The 13,076-nt window shown below is 47.4% G+C and overlaps 1 protein-coding gene across 1 annotated transcript in view; it reads right to left on the reverse strand.

Moving 5' to 3' along the window:
• Positions 1 to 4,330: 4,330 nt before the first annotated feature.
• The window catches only part of fndc3ba (fibronectin type III domain containing 3Ba), a 314,503-nt gene continuing 305,757 nt past the window's right edge, over positions 4,331 to 13,076 (reverse strand). Inside the window, exon 26 of the mRNA XM_080186086.1 lies at positions 4,331 to 4,959. Within this exon, the coding sequence (XP_080042212.1) occupies positions 4,648 to 4,959 (312 nt within the window). The 3' untranslated portion in view covers positions 4,331 to 4,647. The remainder of the gene's footprint in view (positions 4,960 to 13,076) is intronic.

Consider the following 13,076-nt stretch of genomic DNA (forward strand, 5'->3'; position numbering starts at 1 on the left):
TGTTCTACGGATGCAAGCTCTTCCTCCAATCCAAATGCCATCAGAGACACACAACTTGTTCATTCAGCCCCACTGCCATTCGCTACCTGGCTGCCAGGCCTGCCTAAGGTATGACCATGACAAGTGCCATTGTCTAGCTACGCAGTTGGTCGGGACATCCCGGTCTCACGAGAGGCTCCGTCCAGGGTGCTCCCCAATTATCCATCTCCAATTGATTTCACACTTCCTTTCATTCACTCCTTTTCTGGAACAAGTCACACCACTTCTCACCAATGTGTGCGTGGGTAATACCTGCTAGTCAATGGCAGGTGTGCCAACCTCCCTGTTGGTAGCTGTGTTGGGTCCAGCACATCATTAATACAGCGGCGATGTAAGCTAGACTGTCTTCGAGGAATATATAAATGTCTTGAAATCCCAATTTCCCTCTGGATTTTCCCAGCTTGGTGAATCACCAGCCAGACTGAAGTTGTTCAGGAGAAGATAGATACGCATGCAAAGGAGAGAGGAGAAGAAGTTGCCTCGGTGTGCAGGCAGGTTTGATTGAAGCATTCAAAATGGGATTAGACTGTTATCGGAAAGAAAGAATGTGCAGGGCTCTGGGGAGGAGGCCACTCGTTCAGGGAGCAAGCACGGACAGGATGGGCTGAATGGCACCGTGCGTGCTACTGACATCTTTCTGAGAACTCCATATCTAACAGCAGGTTGGCAGCACCTTGACTGGCTTGTACAGGGACTCTGTAGCACCCATTCCCAAATCCCCTTCCCTGTACGTCTCTGACACCGGAACTGAGAGGACACACCGATCAGGAAAGATTGAACAGGATGGGCCACTGCTCTCTGAGAGGAAACAAATCTAAAAGCAGAGAGAACTTTAAGACTGTGAAAGGGTTTGATCGGGGAACATTGAGAAGATGTTTCCGCTTTTGGGGGAGACGAAAATTATAGGCGTCATAGAAACGTAGAAACCAGAAGCAGGAGGGGGCCATTTGGCCCTTCGAGCCTGCTCCGCCATTTATCTTGATCATGGCTGATCATCGAATTTAATATCCTGATCCCCCTACCCCCATATCCCTCGATCCCTTCAGCCCCCAAGAGCAATATCTAATTCCTTCTTAAAAAATCAGGCAATATTTTGGCCTCAACTACTTTCTGTGGGAGTGAATTCCACACATTCATCACCCTCTGAGTGATGAAATTTCTCCTCACCTCAGTTCTAAAAGGTTTACCCCTTATCCTCAAACTCTGACCCCTAATTCTGGATTTCCCCCACCAGTGGGAACATTCTTTCTGATTCTACCCTGTCGAACCCTGTTAGAATTTTATAAGTTTCTTTGATCTATCCAAGTCAGAGACATAAGATAGTTACTAATGAACACAGTGGGAAATTCAGGAGAAATTTATTTACGTAAAGAGAATGTGGAATTTGGTACAACTGGGTGTAGTTGTTGAGGTGATACATGATGTGGAGGTGCCGGCATTGGACTGGGGTCGACACGGTCTGTAGCCTCACAACACCAGGTTAAAATCCAACTGGTTTAACTTGGTAGCACGAGGTTTTGGAGCACTGCCCCTTCGTCAACTGATGAAGGAGCAGCGCTCTGAAAGCTTGAGGTGATACAGTTAAGGGGAAGCTGGATAAATACAGAAGGGAGAGAGGGATAGAGAGATATGCTGATGGGGTTGGATGAAGTGGGCTGGGAGGAGGCAGTAAGTTGCGATGAAAGATCTGTAATGCAAAACTTCCTGACCTGCTCAGTACTTCCAGCATGTTCCGCTCTTTTAGCAGCGCAAGCCAGCTGTCTCTTTATTTCTTAAAATTTTAAGGCCCACTTATCCCCCCTCACCCCTTTTTTATTCATTCGTGGGATATGGGCATCACTGGTTGGCCAGCATTTATTGCCCATCCCTAATTGCCCTTGGAGGGCAGTATGAGACTCAACCACATTGCTGTGGCTCTGGCCAGGCTGGGTAAGGACAGCAGATTTCCTCCTCTAAAGGAGATTAGTGAACCAAAAGGGTTTTTCCTGACTATCGTTTCATGGTCATCAGTAGGTCCTTAATTCCAGATATTTTTTATTGAATCCAAATTCCACTATCTGCCATGGTGGGATTCGAACCTGGGTCCCCAGAACATTAGCTGAGTTTCTAGATTAGTCGTCTAGCGATAATACCACTAGGCCATTGCCTGCCCGTCTTTTGTTGGGAAGGAACTGGAGGAGGAACTGAGATCGAAGTGAAGAGTGCCGAACTTGTCATTTTGACTCCTGTTCTCCTGGCAGTCCGACCTGTTGCCAAGAGCTACACTGGATGTTTGTGTGTGCTGGGCCGGTCGGGTGTGGGATTTGGGAATGAAGTGTGGTCTATTAGGCCTTCCAGTTTCACACCGGCTCTGTGGGTGGGACAATACGGTGGAGAGAGCAGGAATGAGATAAAGTGCAAATTGTCATTTTGTGAACAATAAGAATACAAAGTAGCTTTTTGGTTTGGTCTCTCATGGGACTACTTGAGTGGCGGCTTTTGTTGACGGTGAGCAACATTCGAGGCAGCTGCCTCATCACAAATCTGGCCAGGAATATGTCTTCCTAACTCAACACCTCACAGCGGCGCCAAAGTCTGGCTTTACAGTTGCTGCACCAATCAGGGATTGTTTTCAGTACCGTTCCAAACGCATGCTGGGATAGCTCCTTCCAAAATGGCCACCCGATTCCAAAATGTCCACCCCATGTCCGACTCTAAAATGGCTGGCCTTGCAGGTTTTGTTGGAGATTAATTGACTAAAACAACTCCACAAAGACTCGTAGTAAAAGAGTAATGGTTTTGCTTTCAGGTTTGGTTTGGTGCGTGTAAATATCACAGAATTGGAGATTTTAGCCTGCAATTCTCACGGTCTGATGAGAACATAAACAGGAAATTGAGGTATTTGTTTTCCCCGCTTTCTCCCTCGTCACTGATCTTTGTTGAAGTACCAATTAAAGCTCTCGAGTACATTCATCCAAGCAGGAATGCATTCCACGGGAAGGCTAGAGAACTGTCTACCAGCTGGCTCTTCAGCCCAAAGGGGAACCGCAAGGAGGGCACATTGGCCCTCTTGTGGAATTGGCACCGGGCAACATGACTTGACCATGGTCCACTTGCACAGTAAGAGGAAGCAGGAACCCTGCCAAGCGTTCCACCTCACCCATTGCTTGGTATTCACCTCCCCTCCCATCCCGAATCCCCAGAGGCACGGAGGCCCATTGTAGCACCTGTCCCAGTTGACCCAACGCTAACTGGGACTTGACCTGGAGATTGTGTGGATCGCAGCGCTGAAGCGCTACACCAGGGGAGGGAGATGAGCTTCACGGCAACATGGTGGCGGTTCGAAAAGTGGGAGAGGGCGTAATGGAAAAGGGGGTTGAAAACAATTGGGAAATAAATCTGCTCCCTATTTAATGGCAGTGTTGTATTTGGCAGTGATTAGCCCGGTGTCTGGGAGTGGTGACTTCCTCGTGTGTGGCACAGACGCGCCAGGAGACGGGGGCCACAATTTTTGAGCGTCTAGCATTCGGAAAGGGCAGTGGAAGAGAACTCTGACAGGATGACTCCAATAAGGCACCGTCACAGCGGGCAGTCTGGATGGCGAGTGCGATGCCAGTGGGGTCGAGCTGGTGCTCGGTGAGTGAGGGTGGGGAGTCAGAGTCACGCCCGGCGCCCGCTGACGGAGAAAACGGGGTGCGCGCGGCGCCAGTCGGAGGCTGCGTTCTCCTTCAGGACCTCCCCCACTCAACGCGAACCCACCTCTCACGACCAGACCCGCGGTGCTCTGCCGTAGCTCCCACTTTTGACTCACACACAACACACCCACACAAAGGCAGTGTACGAAAGCTGGGCAAGGGAATCTGCCTTGGCATAATTACAGTAATTAGGCACCCAGGCTGCCAGGTAGATTTGAGTGCCAACATCAGAGCCAGTTTGGGGGCAACATTCCCCCTTTTGTAGCTAAATTAAATACAGCGCCACTGCAGTTCCCATCAGCGCGTCCTCTATATGTAAAAGTGGTCAACCCACTTTCCGCTCAACAGACGATAGCAAACAAACAATCTGACACTTGTCCTCTCTCCTCTCCACCCCACCCTCCCTCCCAGCGAAAATATATTTTTTAAAAATATATATTTTTTATATATATATATAAAAAAAATGCTAAAACCTCCAACTGAACGACCAGCTGGGAGAATACTTTAACTCATTCACAGCTCCCCCACAGAGCTGAGCATCCAGCCTGGGGAGAGGGGAACCCCCCCACCGCCCCCCCGCCCCCCCCCACCCCCCACCCCCAAAAACGTGGCTTGTCCAGGAGTGGGTGCCTGTTGTCATGCGGTGAAGGTGTCAAAGTAAATTCCGGAAAAGGTGCAGGAAAGAACCAGTGTGGTTTTCCTTTCGCTTCCCCCTTTTTGGGTTTTGGTTCAAAACGCTGGCGCCCGAACTGGGACCAGGACCAAACAACAAAAAAAAGGAAAAGGGAAAAGAAAAGTAACAATCTTAAAAATAAAAGGCGATTAATAGGAGTTTGACAGGAATATTTAAATGAGTTTTGCTGGCACTAGTACGTGGCTAAGTTTATACCTCAAGAATTATACGCGTAATGTTTTTTGCTTTCTTCGTCCTCCGTTACTTCATAATGAAATATTGTAAAATAAAGGCGATGAGAATCGATAGACTGGCAAATCCCGCCAGGATGAGGGCAGCAAACTGCTCGTCGCTGGCCACCACACTCCTCATTTTGGCCATCTCTGCGGTCCGCAGTTCACTAGCCGGAGGAGATTCCTTCCTCCGCAGTGTGAAAATGGCAGAAGGGCTAAAGGGTCCAGTCAGCTCTTGCGACATGTCCTGGCAGCGACGGCAGGCACAGACTCGAAACCGGTAGTCTGTGTTTGTCTGAAGGCCTGAGATCTGGAATGTTGTCTCCTCTCCCTTGTACACCTGTGAAAGGGGCAAAGAAAGGAGAATCATTACCGTCACTGACCAGACGATTCAGACCACAGTGTCTGTGCTGTGTACCAAATTTATTCAAAAACTAATCCCACTGCCCCACTCTCTCCCCATAGCCCTGTATCAATCCCCAAACTAATCCCACTGCCCCACTCTCTCCCCATAGCCCTGTATCAATCCCCAAACTAATCCCACTGTCCCGCTCTCTCCCCATAGCCCTGTATCAATCCCTAAACTAATCCCACCGTCCCGCTCTCTCCCCATAGCCCTGTACCAATCCCCAAACTAATCCCACTGCCCCCGCTCTCTCCCTATAGCCCTGTATCAATCCCCAAACTAATCCCACCGTCCCGCTCTCTCCCCATAGCCCTGTACCAATCCCCAAACTAATCCCACTGCCCCGCTCTCTCCCCATAGCCCTGTATCAATCCCCAAACTAATCCCACTGTCCCGCTCTCTCCCCATAGCCCTGTATCAATCCCCAAACTAATCCCACCGTCCCGCTCTCTCCCCATAGCCCTGTATCAATCCCCAAACTAATCCCACTGCCCCGCTCTCTCCCCATAGCCCTGTATCAATCCCCAAACTAATCCCACTGCCCCACACTCTCCCCATAGCCCAGTATCAGTCCCCAAACTAATCCCACTGCCCCGCTCTCTCCCCATAGCCCTGTATCAATCCCCAAACTAATCCCACTGCCCCACACTCTCCCCATAGCCCAGTATCAGTCCCCAAACTAATCCCACTGCCCTGCTCTCTCCCCATCGCCCTGTATCAATCCCCAAACTAATCCCACTGCCCCACACTCTCCCCATAGCCCAGTATCAGTCCCCAAACTAATCCCACTGCCCTGCTCTCTCCCCATAGCCCTGTGTCAATCCCCAAACTAATTCCACTGTCCCGCTCTCTCCCCATAGCCCAGTATCAATCCCAAACTAATCCCACTGCCCCGCTCTCTCCCCATCGCCCTGTATCAATCCCCAAACTAATCCCACTGCCCCGCTCTCTCCCCATAGCCCTGTATCAATCCCCAAACTAATCCCACTGTCCCACTCTCTCCCCATAGCCCTGTATCAATCCCCAAACTAATCCCACTGTCCCACTCTCTGCCCATAGCCCTGTATCAATCCCCAAACTAATCCCACTGCCCCCGCTCTCTCCCCATAGCCCTGTATCAATCCCCAAACTAATCCCACTGCCCCCGCTCTCTCCCCATAGCCCAGTATCAATCCCCAAACTAATCCCACTGCCCCCGCTCTCCCCATAGCCCTGTATCAATCCCCAAACTAATCCCACTGCCCCACACTCTCCCCATAGCCCAGTATCAGTCCCCAAACTAATCCCACTGCCCTGCTCTCTCCCCATAGCCCTGTGTCAATCCCCAAACTAATTCCGCTGTCCCGCTCTCTCCCCATAGCCCAGTATCAATCCCAAACTAATCCCACTGCCCCGCTCTCTCCCTATAGCCCAGTATCAATCCCAAACTAATCCCACTGTCCCGCTCTCTCCCCATAGCCCTGTGTCAATCCCCAAACTAATTCCGCTGTCCCGCTCTCTCCCCATAGCCCAGTATCAATCCCAAACTAATCCCACTGCCCCGCTCTCTCCCTATAGCCCTGTATCAATCCCAAACTAATCCCACTGCCTCGCTCTCTCCCTATAGCCCAGTATCAACCCAACTAATCCCACTGCCCCGCACTCTCCCCATAGCACAGTACCAATCCTAAACTAATCCACTGTCCTGCTCTCTCCCCATAGCCCAGTGTCAACCCCAACTAATCCCACTGCCTCACTCTCTCCCCATCACCCTGTATCAATCCCCAAACTAATCCCACCGTCCCACTCTCTCCCCATCACCCTGTATCAATGTTGAACCAGAATCACAGAATCTTTACAGTGCAGATGGAGGCCAATTGGCCCATCGAGTCTTTGCTGGCTCTTTGAAAGAGCATTTTACCAGTCCCGCTCCCCTGCCTTATGTAGTGTCCTTTCTTTTCAGATCAATCCAATTCCTTTCGAATACCTCGATCGAACCTGCCTTCCCCACCCCCTCAGGAAGTTCATTCCAGACTCCACCCATGCTCTGGGTGAAAAACTATGTCCTCACATCACTTCTACTCCTTTTGCCCATTATTTTGAATCTGGTTCCCTCTGGTTCTTGATGCATTTTTGAGTGGGAACAGTTTCTCACTATTTACCCTGTCCATACCCCTCAGAATTTTGATGGGAATGGGGCAAACCTCCTCTCAGCCTTCGTTTCTCCAAGGAAAACAGTCCCAACCTCTCCAATCTATCCTCATAGCTACAGTTCTATATCCCTGGAATCATTCTTGTGAATGAATCAGTGTACAGTTCTGGTCACCCTATTATAGAAAGGATATTATTAAACTGGAAAGATTGCAGAAAAGATTTACTAGGATGCTACTGGGATTTGATGGTTTGAGTTATAAGGAGAAGCTGAATAGATAGGGACTCTTTTCCATACAGTGTAGGAAGCTTAGGGATGACCTTATAGAGGTTTGTAAAATAATGAGGGACATAGGTCAGCGAGATAGTCAATATCTTTTCCCAAATTAAGAAGTCTCAAAACACCAGGTTAAAACCCAACATGTTCATTAGGAATCATGAGCTTTCGGACAGCTGTTCCTTCAGGTGAGATCACCAATAAACCTGTTGGATTTTAAGTTGATGTTATGAGACTTCTTACTGTGCCTACCCTAATCCAACGCTGCTTGGATAGACTGCGACTTTTTTCCCTGCAGCGTAGGATGCTCAGGGATGATCTTACAGAGGTCTATAAAATAATGAAGAGCATAAATAGTCAACATCTTTTCCCAAAGCTAGAGCCGGGAGGGGGGGCATCTAAAACTAGAGGGCATAGGTTTAAGGTTAGAGGGGAGAGATACAAAAGGATCCAGAGGGGCAATTTTTTCACACAGAGGGTAGTGAGTGTCTGGAACAAGGTGCCAGAGGTAGTAGTAGAGGCGGGTACAATTTTGTCTTTTAAAAAGCATTTAGACAGTTACATGGGTAAGATGGGTATAGAGGGATATGGACCAAATGCGGGCAATTGGGACTAGCTTAGTGGTTAAAAAAAAGAGCAGCATGTATGACTCTAATGCACTCTGTGCTCTCTCCAAGGTCTTCACATCCTTCCTCAAGTACATAGAACATTACAGCGCAGCACAGGCCCTTCGGCCCTCAATGTTGCGCCGACCAGTAGAACCAATCTAATGACCCTCTAACCTAAACTATTCCAATATTATCCATATCATCAAGTACAGTGACCAGAGCTGGATACAGATGAGATCTGACTGTGAAGACTTCCTCTTGTATTCAATGCCTCTATTCATAAAGAGACTTTATGCTTTATTAACTGATCTCAGAATGCTCTACCATCTCCAATGACTTATGTACTTATACACCAAGGTCCTTTTTTTAGAGTTTCTCCATTTATTTTATTCTTCCTGCCAAAATGATTCATCTCGCACTTCTTCACGTTGAATTCCATTTGACTGCCCATCTCACCAAAGTGTCAATGTTCCTTTTGAAATTCATGACTATCCTCATCACAGGTGACAATGCTGCCAATCGGTGTACCCTCTGCAAATTCTGAAACCCTGCCCCGCACACCACGGTTCCACGTCATCGATTTGTACCAGGAAGAGTAAAGGTCCCAACACTGACCCCTGGGGAACTCCATTACACACCTTCCCCCAAACCTGAAAAACATCCATTAGCCACTACTCTCCACTTCCTGTCAATAACTGCTCTTCCTTGCCCCCTGGTGCACGTGTGCTAATCACTCGATTATTTACTGGTTCCACAAAAAAAAACAAGCTGTCATAGTGCGATGAAGAGTACAGAATGTAAAATGTTTATTCATTCCAAAAACACTCCTGCACGCAGGGACAAAGCAAGATGTGCAGAACAGACAATAACAAGGGCTGACTCACAGATCCAATCCAATGCTCACACACTAGTTTTCAAAAGGCTTCTTGTCAATTCTCGGTGAAAACTGTCAGTGACGTAAAGGGACATAAACATTCTCTCTCTCTCCCTCTCTCTCTCTCTCGGCTTTTGTGGATAAAATGGGACATCATTAAAGTATAATCACTTATCCACACCCCATGCTGAACTGGGTTGTTACAATAACCGCTGAAATAGAGGCTTGTTCTGCAACAGCTCTTCATATTTGACCACTTGCTTTAATTAGACTGAATAGACGGGGTCTTAGCAAGCGTAAAATCACACAATCAGCACAATAAAGCAGCTCGAGGCTTATGAGAAATTTCAGCCCAACGACCTTTCTGTTCATCAGTCGTTCACGGAGTGTTGGCATTGCTCGCATTCACTGCCCACCTCTAGCTGCCCTTGAGAAGGCGGTGTTGACGGATTCCTTTTCTACAACGCTTTTGATACAACTGCGGAACTTGCCGGGAGGGCAGTGGGGTGGCAGCCGTGTTGTGAGAGGACGGCATCATGTGAAGGTGTTACGAACCCCTCCCCATTATTTAAACAAACCCATTCACTTAACGTCAACGGGAATGTGACCTGAACCGTTCAGCATTTAAACCATGAGTTTATAGAGCGAGGAAGCCGGGAGGCTGACCAGGTGTGACAGAGATGGAAGTGGGAGGTTTGGTCATTGGGGAGGGGGGGGGGGGGGGACACCGGATGAGAAGCCCACCTTGTTGACACAGCTTCGCCCCCACAACGGATGCACAAGGAACGAAAAACCAAGAAAATTACAGCGCAGGAACAAGCCCTTCGAACCACCAACCCTGCACAGACCATGCTGCCCGACTTAACTAAAACCCCCCATCCTTCCGGGGACCATATCCCCCTATTCCAATTTTATTCATGTGTTTATCAAGACGCTCCTTTAAAAGTCACTATCGTATCCACTTCCACTCCTTCCCCCGGCAATGAGTTCCAGGCACCCACCGCTCTCTGTGTAAAAAATTTGCCTTGTACATCTCCTTTAAACCTTGCCCTTCGCACCTTAAACCCATGCCCCCGAGTAATTGACTCTTCCGCCCTGGGGAAAAAGCTTCTGACTATCCACTCTGTCCATGCCCCTCATAATCTTGTAGATTTCTATCAGGTCACCCCTCAGCCTCTGTCATTCTAGTGAGAACAAACCAAGTTTCTCCAACCTCTCCTCATAGCTAATGTCCTCCATACTAGGGCAACATCCTGGTAAATCTTTTCTGTACCCTCGCCAAAGCCTCCACATCCTTCTGGTAATGTGGCGACCAGAATTAAACACTATATTCCAAGTGCGGCCTCACTAAAGTTCTACAAAGCTGCAACATGACTTGCCAATTTTTCAACTCAACATCCTGGCCGATGAAGACAAGCATGCCATATGCCTTTCTGACTACCTTCTCCACCTGCGTGGCCACTTTCAGTGAATTGTTTACCTGTACACCCAGATCCCTCTACCTATCAATACTTTTACTGTTACTTTGGAGTTTTGACTGAGGGACACTGGTCACCTTAATGCACACTTAACCATTGCTACAACAGAATACGCAGAGCAGTCGGCAACGGGAGGACTGACACACACACTCATGCATCAGTAATACACGTAGGTATAGGTAATGTGTATTGGGGGACAGAAATGACAAATAAAAACGGATTTAAAAATCCATTCATTGCACCATTTCAATTAACCAAATATGCCATCAGAAGAGCATAACATACTGGGATAATAACTCAACTCCACGTGTTAAAGGTATAAAGAATATAAGTTAGGGCGGTAAGTATTACATGTATTACTGATACAAGAGCGTGTATCAGTCCTGTTGCTGGCTGCGCTGACTGCTGTAGCAATGATTAACTGTGCAGTAAGATGCCCAGTGCTCCTAAGTCTACTCTGACAAAGGGTCACCTAGACTCAAAACGTTGGGTCTATTCTCTCCCCATAGATGCTGTCAGACCTGCCGAGACTTTCCAGCATTTTTCTGCTTTTGTTTCAGATTCCAGCATCCGCAGTATTTTGCCTTTATACGAGAGGATTGTATTGCCTGAAATTTAAAAGGTTAAAGAGGGCTATTTAAATGTATTTTATGGACAGGCAGGGGCCTCGCTCGACTGTTAATTCAGAAATTTAGCTAACGTCCTGGGCTGCAGGGTTTGAGTCCCACCGCGATAGCTGCTGGAATAAAAAATATCTGGAATTTTGGAATTTACTGGTGACCATGAAACCGTTGTTGGAAAAACCCATCTGGTTCATTAATATATTTTGGGAAGGAGATCTGCTGTCCTTACCCGGTCTGGCCTACACCTGACTCCAGAGACACAGCAATGTGGTTGACCTTCAACCTCCCTCTGAACAAGGGTGACTAGAGACGGGCAATAAATGCTTTCCAGCCAGCGACGCCCATGGCCCACGAATGAATAAAAAAAGATTAATTGGAATTTTCAAGCTATTAAGGGGCACAGATGGGGTAAATAGAACTTTTTCCGCTGGTCAGGGAATGTAGGATGAAGGAGCTAAACCTGAAAATAGAACCAGATCTTCAGGAGTGAAATTAAGAGGCACTTCTACACACACAGGGTAGCGCAGGTTTGTAACGCCCCTCCACGAACAATTGCTGCTAGGTCAATAATTCATGTTCAATCCAAGATTGACGGGTTTTTGTTAACTAAAGGTATTATGGGATATGGGTAAAGGTGGGTTTTAGACTGTATCGATAGTGTGCTCTTTAGAAATGTACATGAATCTTATTTATTTATTCATCACAAGTAAGACTGCAATGCATTACATTGCAATGATGTTACTGTGAAATTCCCCTAGTCCGACAACTTTCAGAATGTGGAAGGAAACCCACACAGACACGGGGAGAATGTGCAAACTCCACACAGACAGTGACCCAAGCCGGGAATTGAACCCGGGTCCCTGGCATCAGTACTAACATAAGAACATAAGAAATAGGAGCAGGAGTAGGCCATCTAGCCCTTCGAGCCTGCCCCGCCATTCAATAAGATCATGGCTGATCTGAAGTGGATCAGTTCCACTTTCCTGCTCTCTCCCCATAACCCTTAATTCCCTTGTCTATCAGAAACCTATCTACCTGTGACTTAAATATATTCAACGAGGCAGCCTCCACCACTTCAACGGGCAGAGAATTCCAGAGATTCACCACCCTTTGAGTGAGGAAGTTCGTCCTCAACTCCGATCTAAACTGCCCTTCCCTTATTTTGAGGCTGTGCCCTCTAGTTCTTGTTTCCTTTCTACGTGGAAAGAATCTCTCTACCTCTACCCTATCTAGCCCCTTCATTATCTTATACGTCTCTATAAGATCCCCCCTCAGCCTTCTAAACTCCAACGAGTACAGACCCGATTTACTCAATCTCTCCTCATAAGCTAACCACTGTGCCACCACGTCACATTTTCCTCTGCAGGCTTTTCTAAGCAGGCCTGGTTTTTTATTGGTTGCCGTGATGTAGTCGGTGTCCTCTCATTGCCACTGAAGTAATACAATGGGCGTCTTGTTTGTTTTTTTAATCTGGGCTCACACAGGATCCTGGCATTTTGTGACCCTTTAGGAATTGTTGGGAGATTGACAGGTCAGGTGCCTTTGGACAGTTTTCTTCCCCCTCACAGGAAAATACAAGTTTCATTTTGGTCAGAACTTGTTTGGACTGCAGACTAAAAGCTGTGCTCCTTCTCTCTCTCTCCCTTTGGAATGAAAACTCTGTGGAGAAGCTACTGAAGAAAGCAATGTCTGTCTCTCTCTTTCCAGAAACAACTGAACATTCCAGGACTGAGAAATCAGGGTTTTAAGTCAACATCCAAAGGACTAATCCACAGCAGGTGTTAAAAAAGCTGCAAAATGCAGCATCATGAGGACATACTTGCTTTCTGTGCCAAGTGTAGAAAGGGGTGTATGTTTGTGGGGGTTGTTTGACTTGGAATGGTTTTCGTTGTTAAGGTTTATGCAATATCATGATAATTTCTTTATAATTGGTATAAGTTGTGCTAAATTTTTGTGAAATGTTAACTGTGTTCTTAAATAAACTTTGTCTTGATAAAAGCTCCCTTGTGGGTCATTTGAATCGTACCTGGAGTGAAACACCTTAATGCCAAAATCAAATAG

This window comes from Carcharhinus amblyrhynchos, chromosome 3 (genome assembly GCF_965287045.1).
Source record: "Carcharhinus amblyrhynchos chromosome 3, sCarAmb.v2.hapA, whole genome shotgun sequence".
Classification (NCBI taxonomy): domain Eukaryota; kingdom Metazoa; phylum Chordata; class Chondrichthyes; order Carcharhiniformes; family Carcharhinidae; genus Carcharhinus; species Carcharhinus amblyrhynchos.